The sequence below is a fragment of the Nomascus leucogenys genome, chromosome 2 (genome assembly GCF_006542625.1).
Source record: "Nomascus leucogenys isolate Asia chromosome 2, Asia_NLE_v1, whole genome shotgun sequence".
In the NCBI taxonomy this organism is placed as follows: domain Eukaryota; kingdom Metazoa; phylum Chordata; class Mammalia; order Primates; family Hylobatidae; genus Nomascus; species Nomascus leucogenys.
Window position 1 is genome coordinate 35812536 of NC_044382.1, and position 14620 is coordinate 35827155.

At 42.4% G+C, this 14620-nt stretch overlaps 1 protein-coding gene across 6 annotated transcripts in view; it reads right to left on the reverse strand.

Moving 5' to 3' along the window:
* The window catches only part of ARHGAP26 (Rho GTPase activating protein 26), a 471824-nt gene that overhangs the window by 348569 nt on the left and 108635 nt on the right, over window positions 1–14620 (reverse strand). For all 6 annotated transcript variants that reach the window (XR_004033269.1, XM_030827217.1, XM_030827197.1 and 3 more), the window contains exons 4-5: window positions 12677–12748; window positions 6768–6869 (exon numbers count right to left, since the gene is read on the reverse strand). Coding sequence is in view for 5 of the 6 variants with exons in the window: in XM_030827217.1 (XP_030683077.1) it covers window positions 6768–6869; window positions 12677–12748 (174 nt within the window). In the remaining variant the exon portion in view is untranslated. The remainder of the gene's footprint in view (window positions 1–6767; window positions 6870–12676; window positions 12749–14620) is intronic.

The following is a 14620-nucleotide window of genomic DNA, read 5'->3' on the forward strand; positions in this document are numbered from 1 at the left end:
AATACACAAAACAAGCTGTCAGAGGGCAGGGAATCTCAGAAAAGGCCATGGGCCATGTTCACAGAAGTCTCAAATACTTTCTTTGTGATAAGAACAACAGTTTACTCCAAGCAGGGAAATTTCAACACTCCCTCTCAATTTCTCTTCTCCCTCTGTGTGTCCAGGACAGGCCCACGAGCGGGTACAATTGAACCACTGATCTGGGATCTGGCACCCAAGGAGAAACTCCATGTATGGAGTTGCAAGATGCTATGCTGGGAAGTACCTCAACTCTCACTATAAAGCTCTAAACTTTTCCATAATGTGTCTGTGTCAAATCATTCCTTCAAAGCAGATAATTACACTGAAAGCATATTTCAATGACAAAACACCAAAGTGAACATATATTTTTAATATAAATGAATATCCTGCCAGTAGGAAACAAAACACTGTTTTCCTTAGAAATGACACAGTCAGAAACCATTCTATAACACCCTTTACTAAGACACAGCTCCCAAAGGCATATTTCTTTCAGTGTTCCTTTGCCAACATTCCTACAGAAGAAACTTGGAACAGACTCCTACTTCCATTATACCAAATACAATATACTACTTAGACATCTTAAGAGCTTAGCAAATCATCTATCCGTTCCACCATCATGAGCAGAAAGAAACTTCCTTCATAGAACTTACAGCATAGTAAAGAAAAGAGGCATTAATCAAATAAGTAAATTAAGAGAAAACTACCAGCTCTGGTAAAACACAATATGTTATAAAACACCCCGAAAGAATATATTCAAGTCTCTCATGCTAGCAACTTCCTCCTGCAGCAATGGACATTTTCACACTCAAAAGCCAGTCTGCTGAGTAACTGCTGGATCAAACCAATCTGAAAGGCTAAGACTGGGGGCATTTTCTAAGGCTTCCAAGCAGGGAAAGGAAATACCTGAGCACTGATGAATCTTTATTTGCAGACAGGTTTCAGAAGGTTCGGCTTCTCACCACCACCCTCTGCATCGTGTGGCTGCTTAGACAACTGGGCTGATATGCCTTCCAACCGGGCTCCTGCTGCTAAGCCCCATGTGTTCCTGTAGCCTTTGATCTTGTAGCGCAAACCCAACACGCTTACATGGAGAGATGCATCTACTCCCGACCACCCCACACACCTCAAAGCCTCTCTCCGCCTGGGCTTGCCAACTGACCCTGCAAGTGGAGGGGGAAAACAGAAATCATTCTGAAAATCTGCAAAGGCAGGGATGAAGGATCCAGAAGGAAATTCCTATGAGGAAAACAGAACTGACTCCCACATCAGAGAGCTGCCCACGTGCAAGCTCCAGTGCTACAAGGTCCTAGCTGGTAAGACCTGCTCAAGTCATTGATCTTCTTTAGAAGATGGAGATAATATCAGCCCTTGCTTCTGAGTAGAGTGTTTCCAAGAGAAAATGGGCCAAATGATGTAAACCATTTGAAAACTGGAAAGTGTCCTGTGCATGTCGGTGGTTGCTGTCACCACGCACTGCAGAACACAGGGGTCTCACTTCCTGCTCTACCCTAAACCAGTCACATCATCTCTGGGCTACTACACTTCTCTCCTAACTAGTCTATCTGTCTTCATTCTCTCCCTCTGTCCCAATCCACTCTGTGCCCAAGAGCCAGAATATCTTCCTTAAAATCTAAATCAGATGGTCTCATGGCCCCTTCAAGGACTTCCCATGGCCTCTACCATGGTCTGCAAGACCCTGTGTAATCTGCCCAACCCTCCAGCCTCACCTCCTCCCATCCTAACCCACTGTCACCATGCTCCAGCATGGTGACATGAGTAACTGCTGGATCTCCTTCCTGTCCTCTAACAGTCCAAACCCCTTTCTTTCCCACAGCCTTTGCATCTGGTGTTCCTTCTGCCCAAAAACCTCTTCTCCTAGATAAATACACATTTTAACTTCAACATACAGTAAGAAATACTTTTTACATTATGAATCAATAAACACACATTTATAATGGTTAAGTGCAATGCATTTTCATATATATATATATTTTTTTTAAGATGGAGTTTCGCTCTTGTTGCCCAGGCTGGAGTACAAAGGCACGAATTCGGCTCACCACAACCTCTGCCTCCCAGGTTCAAGATATTCTCCTGCCTCAGCCTTCCCAAGTAGCTGGGATTACAGGCATGCACCACCATGCCCAGCCAATTTTGTATTTTTAGTAGAGATGGGGTTTCTCCACGTTGGTCGGGCTGGTCTCGAATTCCTGACCTCAGGTGATCTGACCGCCTCGGCCTCCCAAAGTGCTGGGATTACAGGAATGAGCCACCGTGCCAGGCCTCGTATTTTTTATTCTATTTTAGCCTACCCTATTGCATAACCCAATAATTGTGATTTTGCGACACACTTACAACCTGAACAAGATTGTCCTGGCCTTTCATTAGCTCATTCATTCTGGGCTCAGTTTAAATATTACCTCTTTAGGAGAAGCTTTCATTGACTACATTATTTTAAATAGGTTACCAGGAAATCCCTGTCTCATCTCCCAATTTAAACTCTTATCTTTTCCTTTCTTGAGACAGAGTCTCGCTCTGTTGCCCAGGCTGGAGTAGAGTGGCATGATCTCAGTTCACTGCAAACTCCGCCTCCTGGGTTCAAGTGATTCTCCTGCCTCAGCCTCCAAAGTAGCTGGGATTACAGGCGCATGCCACCACATCCAGCTAATTTTTTTTTTTGCATTTTCACTAGAGACAGGGTTTCGCCTTGTTGGCCAGGCTGGTCTCAAACTCTTGACCTCAAGTGATCCACCCACCTTGGCCTTTCAAAGTGCTGGGATTATAGGCATAAGCCACCGTGCCTGGCCTACTAGACTACTGGAATATAAAGTCCATGAGAAAAAAGATCTTGTCTAATTTTTTCATTTTTCTCCTCCAGTGCTCAGAATGGTGTATGGCCCATAATAAACGTTCAACAGATGCATGCAGAATGAATGAATTGATCCCCACGTGGCCATCAGTCAGCACCAAAGGCATGTCCCGTCAGTGACCCAGAACTAAGAACAAATGCATAACTCAATGCATTCCCAAAGGAAAAGGAAGAAGAAATCCTAAGTGGAATGTTATGCTTCTCTTGCCAATGCCCCAGAATGGTGTGGGCCACAGAATCCATCACATCCTTGGGCCCCCTGCAATGGAATTATAAGCCAGGATTCCAACCCACCCTGCAGACCGCTCAAGACAGTTTCCCTGCCTGCCACTTGAGAAGCTATAAATCTAGCAGCTTGATTAAACCTGTCAACCATTCTGCGCTTCTTGGAAAAGAGACTTCCTCCTAGATTGTAATTTCCATGAAAGAAGATCATTCATTTCACTTTCTACAAAACACCCAGTGCCTGGACAGACTTTTGCAGAAGCGTCCAATAAGTATTTGTTGAATCAATGACTACTGTTTTTGAGGAGAGCTTTTTTACCATTCAAAACTATGCATTTGTTTAAATCATCCACTAGATGGCAGTGCCATTCCACATCACTGCCCTGTAGTTTCTACTTCCAGGGATCTGGGGATGGGCTGGAATTTAAAAGTATTCCGTGCAGAACCCTGCAATCAGGGAACAACTCCGGATAATCAAAGTGAAAGTTTCATCAAAGGTGTACCAAGTGCTCAACAATGTTCCTAAAAGTTGAATTTTTAATAAATGTGAAGAAAATGATCACTACATAGCTGAACACCTTGAGCAAAACACCCGACCCCTACAAGAAACTCAGTTCCTTCATAAAATGTAATTAAAGAAAGTTGAAATGGATGATCACTAAGGTCCTTCCCTCTCTCCAATTCTATGTCATGACACTGGCACTAAATAACAATGGTCAGCAGGCAAGAGAGCCTCAACATCCCTCCCCAGATAGAGACGTAGAAAAGCAAACTGGGTGAAGGGAAAGGGCTGCACAGCCGGTGCTGGAGTTGACTCGCTACCACTAAGCTATTTATCCTATCTGAGCCTCAGTTTCCTCATGTGTAAAACAGAGTAATAACGACACCTATACCTCTTTGGGTGAGGATTCCAGAAGATTCCATGTAAAGTGCTTAACACCATACCTGGGCCATAAATATGCATTCAACAAATGTTTCCCTACATTATAGTTGTTATTGATATGGTTAGTGGCAGTAGTAATATCATCACTGTTCTTTTTTTGTTTGTTTTTTGATTTTTGGTTTTTGTTTTTTTTTTTTTGAGACAGAGTCTCACTCTGTCGCCAGGCTAGAGTGAAGTGGCGCAATCTCAGCTCACTGCAACCTCCGCCTCCCTGGTTCAAGTGATTCTCCTGCCTCAGCCTCCTGAGTAGCTGGGACTACAGGCACCCACCACCATGCCCAGCTAATTTTTGTATTTTTAGTAGAGACAAGGTCTCACCATGTTGGCCAGGATGGTCTCGATCTCTTTACCTCTTTAGTGTTAGATTTTTATACAGTTTAATTTAGTGCAGGTACAACTAAAAAGCAATGCCTGAGAACTGACCTAAACAGACCAGAACCTGCAAGATATGCAACCCAATCCTTACACTCAAAGTACTTAGAAAGTGTGACTAGGTCAAAGGCAAGAACATAAAGGACTATAATAAAAAAGCATAATGGAAAACATCCACTGAAATACAGAACTGTCAAAGTCAGGAATAGTGGCATCCAATTTGAGAACAGAAAATGGAGTGGAACAGGCCCATCATAAGGATATTTACACATTTTATATTAAATATACAATACTTTATACTTGAGCAGCAGTTATATTTGCCTTCTCATGCATAACATAAGTAGGACAGGTATTTCATGAGTATTTAACAAATAAAGGAAATAAAGCTTAGAGAATCTAAGTAATTTGCCCCAGGTCACAGAGTAAATACACAGCAGAGAAGGTTTTGAGGCAAGGTATCCTCTTTGCCAGCCCAGCGTTCTGGTCCCTACACTTTGTTAATTCAGAGGACATTCACAGCCTTAAAAGAAAATGCTGGACTCATTCCAGACCAAGTGTGCAATATTTGACCACAGAGAGAATGGATCTGGTGGAGAAGCACCTTTGTTCTAGAGAATGCCATGCCTACAGGGTAACTGTGCTGTGAGCCTCCCGGATTCAGTAGGTGCTAGAATAACCACATACCTGCTCAACTCTGAATACTCTGAATATCTGTACTAATGATGCATAGTCATCTAATCCATAATTTATACCTGTTTAGAAACTGGAGAGCTGGGCAGACCTGGTCATTGTGAAGCACAGCCAAAAAGCTTTTCTTTAAATATAAGTTAGTTTCCAAATCCTAAATGCCAAGTGATACCAGAAGAATAACTAAAAAGTGAGGGTATCAAGACAGATTCTAAATGGAATCCCATATTTATCATGGATTATCTGTGTCTGTGGGATAGTGTCCATATCCTCATGTCAAGTTGGGATAGCCTTTGTATCTCGTGAAAATAAGTTTGTTTTTTTTTTTTATTTTTTAGGTTTTTCAATCACATTTGACAAGATTTACCTGAGTAGCTATGCCACTTCAAGAAGCAGTTCCTCCGCTTTTGCTTCTTTTTCCCTACTCAGGCACAAGATCTTCAAGGATAAATTAGCATTTTCTAATTTGTAAAGCACACACCAAATAGTCAATGCTGTTTATTGGCTGGCCAAGAACTGATCTACAAAGTCCATTATAAACCTTTGTTGCTGCTACAGTTGTCATTGTTGTTGAGTAATGGTCCTCATCACTACTCTAAAAACTGGATTAAATACTCATTTCAAAGCAGAGTTCTGAGAACACCACATTCCTATCCCAAGATGTGTAACCAATTGTGGTTGGGAGGGGATTAAACTCCACCATCTCCGGAGTTACTTCAACCTTTCAACCTCTGACTCTACTGTCCTCATATGAACTTTCACCTAACAAGAGTACTGGCATGGTATCTGCTCAAAAAGAATTAAAATTTAAAAACAAAGGCCGGCCTGGAAGCCACGGTAGCCTCTTTTGGCAAAAATATCATGAGAGAGGTCAAGCAAACTGTTGAGTTAAATAAGATGACATTTTTAAAGCCAAATTTGAGGTTCCACGAGGAAACTCCCTATCTCCAAGAAGCATAAACTCCCTTAACATGCCAATCTTCATGAACTAAGTAAAAATGGTCACAGCTCTATGGCTGCGATGGCTCCATCATTTTTCTTTCCAAGTGAACTACTTTTTAAAAGATACCATGCAAACCCAGAAAAACCAAGCGCAAATTTAAGAATGTATTTTCTTGAAACAACATTACCAAAGCACAAAACATATACAGGGCAATAAAGCACTGCTTTAAAAAAAAAAAAAAAAGAAGACAAATGTCAAGTGCTGGTTGAAATAATGAAAAAATTAATATTAAGGAAGGATAACCAACGTGTTTGAGATGCTAACGTTTCAAATCACTGATAAAAGGCAAGAAGTCAAAAGGTAAAGTAACAGAGGGCAGAATTAAGGCCAAGGGTGAGAGAAACAGGAAAAGAAATGTCAGTATGAAATGGAAGACATCTAGCAATCAGGGCAGCCCAACAAGGAGGTGGTCATCTCGGCCAGCAGTGTGTTCTACCTTGACAGGTGGGAAAGCTACAAAGGGTGGGGTGGGATGGGAGGACACAAAAGCAGTCCAGGCATCAGGCATTGGATGAGGGATCAGGAGCAATCCCCTGGCTTCTCAGGTCTCTTCTAACCCTAAGATTTTCTAGCAAATAGTAACCAGCACATATCCACAGCATCACGTACAAAATGAACACTTGATTCAGGATACTAATAAGGTCTCTTACCTCCTGAAGCTGAGATTCTTTCTTTTTGGAAGACAAATTCAAGTGTTTTTCTAAGATGCCACAATACTTTTCTGTCTCTTTGTCATACTTCTTTTTGGCTTCCTGGCAAAAAAAGAGAAGAGAAAAAGAAAAAGAGTAACACGTTGCAGGAATAAAAGCAGCCTCCATCTCTCAAGATCCTTCTGCTCAGAACACAGATGATGACTCAGCTCCTACTTTTCAGGTAATGCCCATTAAATCCTGCAGCCACCCATCAACAGCCCGCTGGGTATGAGTGTCTAGCAGAGAGGCACCAACCAGTACAAGACCAGAAATGAGGTAAATACGAATATCTAATGGTGGCAAAGCCAAGATTCCCCCTCTAAGAACTTTGTGAAACAGAAATTTCTACTTTCTAACTCACAAGGATATTCAAGTCCAGAAGGCGGCCAGGGGTTGGGGGCTGGGGGGCAGCAGCAGTGGGGGTGCCTATGAAGCTAACACCAAGGAAGGAAGATCTCCTTACAGCTTGAGTGAGACAAGTCTAGACTAAGGCTGGATCCAGCCTTAATACCGTCCAAAAAAACACTTCTTGGTATGTAAACCTAAATATCTCTTGACACTTAATATCACATGCAGGTCTTTAAGCTGAGGAATAATTCAAAACAACAATATTATCTTCACACAAATTTGTTTACTGCGGCACCATTTATGCTAGCAAAAGAAAAATAAAAGCAGCAGCAGCAACACAACTTCCAAGGGTAGCGTTTGGTATAATTAAAGTACAGAACATCCAATAAGCATAACTAGTCATTGGAAAACTAGAGAGAAAAGTAAAACAGCATTATATAAACTTGCTGCATCCCACATAGAGTGTGTCTACCTATGGACAAAGATGAGGTGGGAATTTACTTACATGCAAATACCTGAGTTATGGTAATGGGGTAACAGTTATTTTTCTCTTCTCTTTAAGAAATTATTAGCTGTATTATTGTCTTCAAAATGAAAAATAATTACCATAATTAATCCCTGTTCCCCACCACTGAATCATTGGGTCACTGTGGTTCTATTTCTATCTCCCATTTGACAGATAAGAAAACTTGGATCCAAAGAGGTGAACTTGTAAAAAGTCACGGAGAGTGACAGAGCTGGGATTGGAGCCCAGGACAATGTGCCTCCAAAACTCATGTTCTCCACCACAGCTGAGACAGATTGTCACAGGCAGTCTGCCTTCCTTCCACATTCCAACGGGGAGAGCAGGCAAGGAAGCTGGAAGAAGGCTGGCACTGGGCTGATAAACAGGATCAAATTTACTAACTGGGTACATTATTCCTGCTTTTGACTCATGTGGAACCCGAACCCACAGGGATGTTTTTCTGCAAGTCCAAAGCCTAGAAGAGAAAAAATATTTTCTGGCCAAATAAGCTCAGACACACCTCTTTATTCCTTTAACAAATTTATAATCAGCAACCACTCCGTGTAAGGCTCTACTTTAGGCACCAGAAATACAAGATAAAAATGGTCCCAACCCTCATGGTAGAAATGTTCTAGTAGGAGAACCATGATTAACCAGTAAACAAATAATCAGCATAATTATAGACTGCTGCAAGTGCTACAAAGGAAATAAACAGGGCGCGGTCACAGAGATTCTTTAGATAGGGCACCCAGGAAAGGCATCATTTGGGGAAGGGAGATGTGAGCTGAGACCTACCTGTTAAATACAGAAGGAGCACAGTAGAGCCTTCTAGAGCAGAACCATCAAGTGCAAATGCCCTGGGGCAGGACACTCTGAGCCAAGAAGCCATCACCCGGAGCCTGACAAGCTCCGCCATGTCAGAATACCACTCATCTGGTACATGCTCACAGAGTGGGCAGAATAACCATATATCCATTTTAGCTCACATATACTCATTTCTATGAATCTGAGTTTTGCTTAAAAGTTTTGCTCACATACAAGAACAATTAAACATTGAGCAGCAAATGAAGAAAAAGCCTGAGGACACATTACTCCTTCAAATTTGAGGAGGGTACAGGCAAGAGACTTGATTCAAGCAATTCTTTTCCATTAGTGAAACCAGCAACTTTGAACTGGGGCTCCAACTCCAAATGCTACTCACATGTATCCGCTCCCACCAGCCTTATCAGCAACCCCAAAAGGAGAATCCTGGTCCCAGACAGTCCAGCTGGCCAGAGGTGAGAAAAGGCCAGGGAACATGAGTCACTGGCATTCTGGGACATTCTGGCAACTTGTGCCTCCACATTCCATGTTTCAGAGGACACCCAAAGTTAGAGAAAAAAATGAGAAAGGGAAGCCGTTTCTGTCCTGAGAAAACAGCAATAAGACCTCTGCGGCAAAAAAGTACCACAGCTTAGATAATGTTCTTAGGATGGGACAGTATGTCCATTACTCAGGACACAAGATGGTTTTCACCTTCCAGAGAGTCTACTCTGGGGTAATTAAGTCAAGGATTGAGTTAGAATCCTAAAATTTATTCCCAACTCAATATGGACTGGCTAGAAACAAATCACCATCCCTCTCCAGGACTCAATTTCCTCAACTATAAATTGAGGATGATTAGATAATTGCTCGGGTTTCTTCTTTCAGCTCAAGGACCATATAACAAAATAAAAATAAGAACACCCCCTCCTCAAAGGATTTCTAGGGTTAAATGAAATAAACCACATATAGTGCTTGGCAGGGTGCCTGCCACATGGAAAGTGCTCAATAAATGTCAGCAATGGTGGTGACAGTGGTGAGCTCATCACCTAAACCTGCCTCCTTCTTATCAAAAGCACACCTGCTTTCCATGTCCCGTGTGCCATGAAGGTAACCCTCCCAAGAACCTACTACAATTGGAAATCAGACATTTATTTGTATCTTTTTGTCTAATGTCTTTCACCCCAGCTACTTCATGAGCACAGCAACCACGCCTGCCTTGTTCTCCACCAAATATCAGGGCACAGAACAGTGCTGGCACAGAGCAGGCTCTCACATATTTTTTAAACAAATGAACTGTGTGTATCTAATATAATCACTAACATTGAACGACTACATGACCAACCTTGTTCTCGTGTTCAGGTAGCTATACGATAGACACCGTTTTAAGCATTTGACAGGAGTTCACTCATTTCTTCTTCATAATGACTCTATGAGGCAAGTTTTACTATTACCCCCATTTTAGAGATCAGGAAACAGGCATGAAGAGGTTTAGTAACCTCCCCAAGTCTACATGCAAATGGCAGAAGTGAGATTTGGATTCAGACAGTCTAGCTGTAGACCCACTCTCTACACTACTCTCTTATGTCTGTTATACTTATTCTAGAGTCCAGCATTCCAAATGTACCTCTGATACAGGAAAAAATAATTTCCTCAAACTTGGAAATAGAAACTTAGGGCCATGGTTATGTCAAGCACCAGGAGTCATGCCCTACTCCAGAGTAGCACATTAGCATAAGAATGCCCAAGAATCTTCCTCCCTGGCAGCCTTCACACGGTGCACTCTGCAACAGGCTGTTACGGCAACTGAAGCAGCACCAGAGAGTGGAGGAGGAGGAAAAAGTAATTTTAGCATGGCACAGATAGAGTTCAGAACCTCCACTTGGCCAATACCAGAACCAGCTGAAGAGCACTTGCTGGCTCTGAGATGTTCTTGAGACTGCTCCCTGGGTCGCCTAGAAGTGGATCTGTTGTTTGCTTGTTTGTTTTCTCTTAAATTTACATAATATTATGATATAAATGTATGTGTGTGTGGAGTGATGCAAAGGAGGACATGCCAGGAGGAAAAAATGACAAATGGGGAGGGATGAGAAATCACCCAAATGTCATCACAATTCTTCTTTAGTGATCATCCAAAAGTTATTTAATAATCAATAGTTATTCATGGTTTAATGAATAGGAGAATAGAATATGCATGAGGGGAAACATGCTTTGGTGAGTGACTATTTAAATTCTTTTATTCTAATACGTCACCTATACCACCACCACACCCCCACCCCCCGCCCCGGGGGAGAGTAGCTCCTCCTATCATTAAGATCACTGGTATTAAGCCCAAAGGGAGCTCACTCAGACTCTTGCCTCACCTACTTGGTAACCATGGTAACCCTCAAGCCAGTGAGAGAAGAGGCCAGAGAGGGAGGCATCTGTGCTCAGGAGAAGTAACTACTGAAAAGATGACTCAACAGACAGGTCTGCTCTGCCTCAGTCTCCAAGCTCTGCATAACCCCCGGAAGCCACTGCCAAGCATGTTCAAGAGTGGGGAGGCACAGGCCCCAAGGCCACCAAGAGGAGGACTGCGGGCGGGGCCTGCACTGCCAGGAACTGAGGGAGCATTCGCTCACGGCTTATTATCTGCCATCACTGGACTGGTTCACAGTATATATGAATTCTTAGTGGAATAAGACTTCGTGCAAATTATACATTCCTTAATCTCTGATACAACACCAGTGAGCTCCCACTTCCTTATAAATGTGTAAACTAAAATTAGTAGAAAATACTCTAAAACTGGGAGAAAGTCTTTGCCACAGTCCCTCTTTCAAACTGTGATCAACCATCTCTCTGAAAGACCCTGACTAAACATCATCTTTTGCAGGCCCTAATCATATCTATTTCCAGAAAGCAGATGCACTTAGGGGCGTATGTGTTGTAGGGGTGAGGAATACCTCATTTTGCAACTAAGCAAAATCCACACAAAGTAAGAGGGTGGTGTTGCCCAAAAGCCCCTGCAGGTGGCGTAAGAGACCGCAGCTGAATTGACTCACAGTTCCAGAAAAACAGGAAGAAAATGTTGGAAATCTTTTTGCTTTCATTGATTCCAATGAAAACATCTTCTCTGCAGGTAGCCTCTAACACTCTACTGAAGGTCAAACCAGCTAGAGTTTCCTAGTGATTTTTTTTTTGGACATGGAGTCTTGCTCTGTTGCCCAGGCTGGAGTCAGTGGCACAATCTCGGCTCACTGCAACCTCCACCTCCGGGGTTCAAGCGATTCTCCTGCCTCAGCCTCCCAAGTAGCTGGGAACTACAGGCACCGCCACCATGCCCAGCTACTTTTTCTATTTTAGTAGAGACGGGGTTTCACCATATTGGCCAGGCTGGTCTCGAACTCTTGACCTCGTGATCCACCCGCCTCAGCCTCCCAAAGTGCTGGGATTACAGGCGTGAGCCACAGGGCAAAGGAGCCCTGGAGAATCCACCTTTTAAAAAGGAACAGGATTCCCTTTGCAGTCTCTCAAGAACACATTAGAATTAGTCAAGCTTAGGCTACAGTCCCTCCAGGTCAGTGATAACAAATGGTGATCTCCGGGTTGAGGCAGGCCTGCAGATGTCGTTTTTTGACCTGCACAATGTGTAATATATACTTTAAAATTGTTTGCCAACAAGAACTTTCACATAATTTTTCAGTTTGTCTGGAAACATTTAAAGAATCGGCAAGGGAGGGCCCATTTCCAGACCCAACAAAAATCAGCTAAACCTAAGTACCAGCTGCCTCCCTTTAAAGAAAGTCCCTGTACCCACAGGGCACAAATTTGTAACCCCTGCTTAGGCTGCAAGTCCTGGACCTCCACAAAATACAATTCCATGAAAACAAACATATTGTCCAATAAAGGCAATTGTCTAAGCACACAGCTATCTATTATAATAACACAAACGAGGTGTGGTTTCTACCTTTGGATGATTTATGAACAAGCACAAAACAATTAGATAACAAAATACCAGAATGGCTCCTCCGCGGTTGATGGCTCATATGGTCGTACTTCAGTCACCCATAAAGAACTGATGAGTTGGGCTCTATAGAGTTCTCTGCCTAAGATTTTCTGAAGAAGGTGGGCTTCGATTTTCCGAAGACATTTCTGAAGACATTTTTTAAAGAAGGTGTTGTGTTTTCCAGACCTCTCACCCTAAAATCCAGACCAAAGTTTGCAAAATTCTCACCTTGGCAGCCCCGATCTGTTCCTTTCGAAACTTCTCCAAGGGAGTGATGAGCACCTCGCTGGCATTCTCAATCTGGTGAAGAACAACAGAGTAGGGGAAAGAAGACACAAAAGCAGTATCGGTAAAGAATTACAGCAGCTCCAGCATGAGATGCCTCCCCATGTCTTAAAATAAAATTTGGGGAGGCAGTGTCGTACATGTCAACTGTTTACAACCTTTGAACTAATAGCATGTCAAATCAAAACTGTCATCATTTCAAAACATGATAATCTTCCTCCCATGCATGATTAATATTGATTCTTTAAAAGTAAAAATGAGGAACTCTAAAACTGTAAGCTGGTGAAAGAGTGGGGTCTAAGTTACAAGCTTCAGGTGACATTTTCTTGCAAATATTCATTTACCCAAGTTATAGGTAAAGTAGATCAACACTGAGTCTAGGTTAAAAACAAACAAACAAACAAAAAAACACCTCTGGACATCTGATGGCGTAAAAACCTTCCAAGCCTGATTTTGTGTTGCTCTACCAAGACAGGACTGGACTAGAGTCAGGACACCTGTGCCTCCTGACTACTGGCTGCCTCTCAACTTCATCTCACAGGGCTCACCCCTCAGGTCCTGCATTCCAACCTACCGGCACTCCAATGCACCTCAAACACACCAAATTCGTCCCACCTCAGGGCCATAGCATTTGGCTATTCTTTCAGATACTGTGTTCCCAAACCCTTACAGGGACAGCTCCTTCATGTAATTAAGGTTTCAGCTTAAAGGTCACCTCTTTAGGGAGGCCTTCCCTGACTACCAACATAACTCAACTTCCCTCCCCTACCAAGCGTGTTCTCGTTCACCACTACACACTATACATTTATACACACACACACATGCACGCATACATACACACACACACACACACACACACACAATCAGTATCTTGTAAGGCTCACTTTGCCACCACTATCCCCAAAACAAAGAAGAGTGCTGAGACAAAGCAGCACTCAAACATTTTTGAATGACTGAATGAATGAATGGATTAATTCTTGATTGGCTGCCAATTGTGTGACCATGGGCAAAACATTTAACCTCTCTGGGCTCTAATTTCGTCATCTGCAAAACGAGTGGGCAGAATTGTCCAGCTCTAAGATTCTATGGTCTTTTCTAAGGCAGTACAATATTTTACAGTTTTTCCTTTTAAGTCATTCATTTATCACTCTTTGCTCAACTAATTATTCCAGGAATCTTGCTGCAACAAAGCATTATTTTTCCTAAACCACATGCATGTCCACTGCAATGAAACTAACCGGGTAAATGCCAGAAGTCACAGATGGACACAGTAAAGAACTAACTGAACAATGTAAGGGGACAGAAAAAGTCAAGTCTCCAAATTTATTCCCATTTGCCTTTTTCTCAATTTGGAGATCACTTATTTCAGAAGAGTGAAATTTAAGACTAGAGTGTTGTGGTGTTAATTTGTTTGATTTTGTGATTTTTATTGTTATTTGATGTTACTTAATCAGTTCACTGAAGTCTTCTCCACAAGCCATCTGCAAGTCTCTGAAGCTTACAAAGGTGTGCCAAGCCCCTAAAGTCAATGATTCTCAACCTTAACTACACAGTAGAATCACCTGGAAAGCTTTTCAAATCCCTATGTTTAGGCTACACTCCAACTAACTCAGAATCTCTGGACTTAGTCCCAGACATCAGTATTTTTCAAACTCCCCAAGTTATTCCAGTGGACATACACGATTGAGAATGCAGTCATAAGTAGTAGCTTATAATACGAAAGCGCTCAACTGCTCACCTGGGAATCAGGACACCCAAGTCCTTCTCCCAGCCATACTACTACTTGCTATCAGCCTTAATAAGACCTGTTTTCTCATCTGTCAAATGAGCAATTGCAGATGGTGAGGAATAAGGTCCCACTTAGTCTAAGATTCTACAACTGTGTAA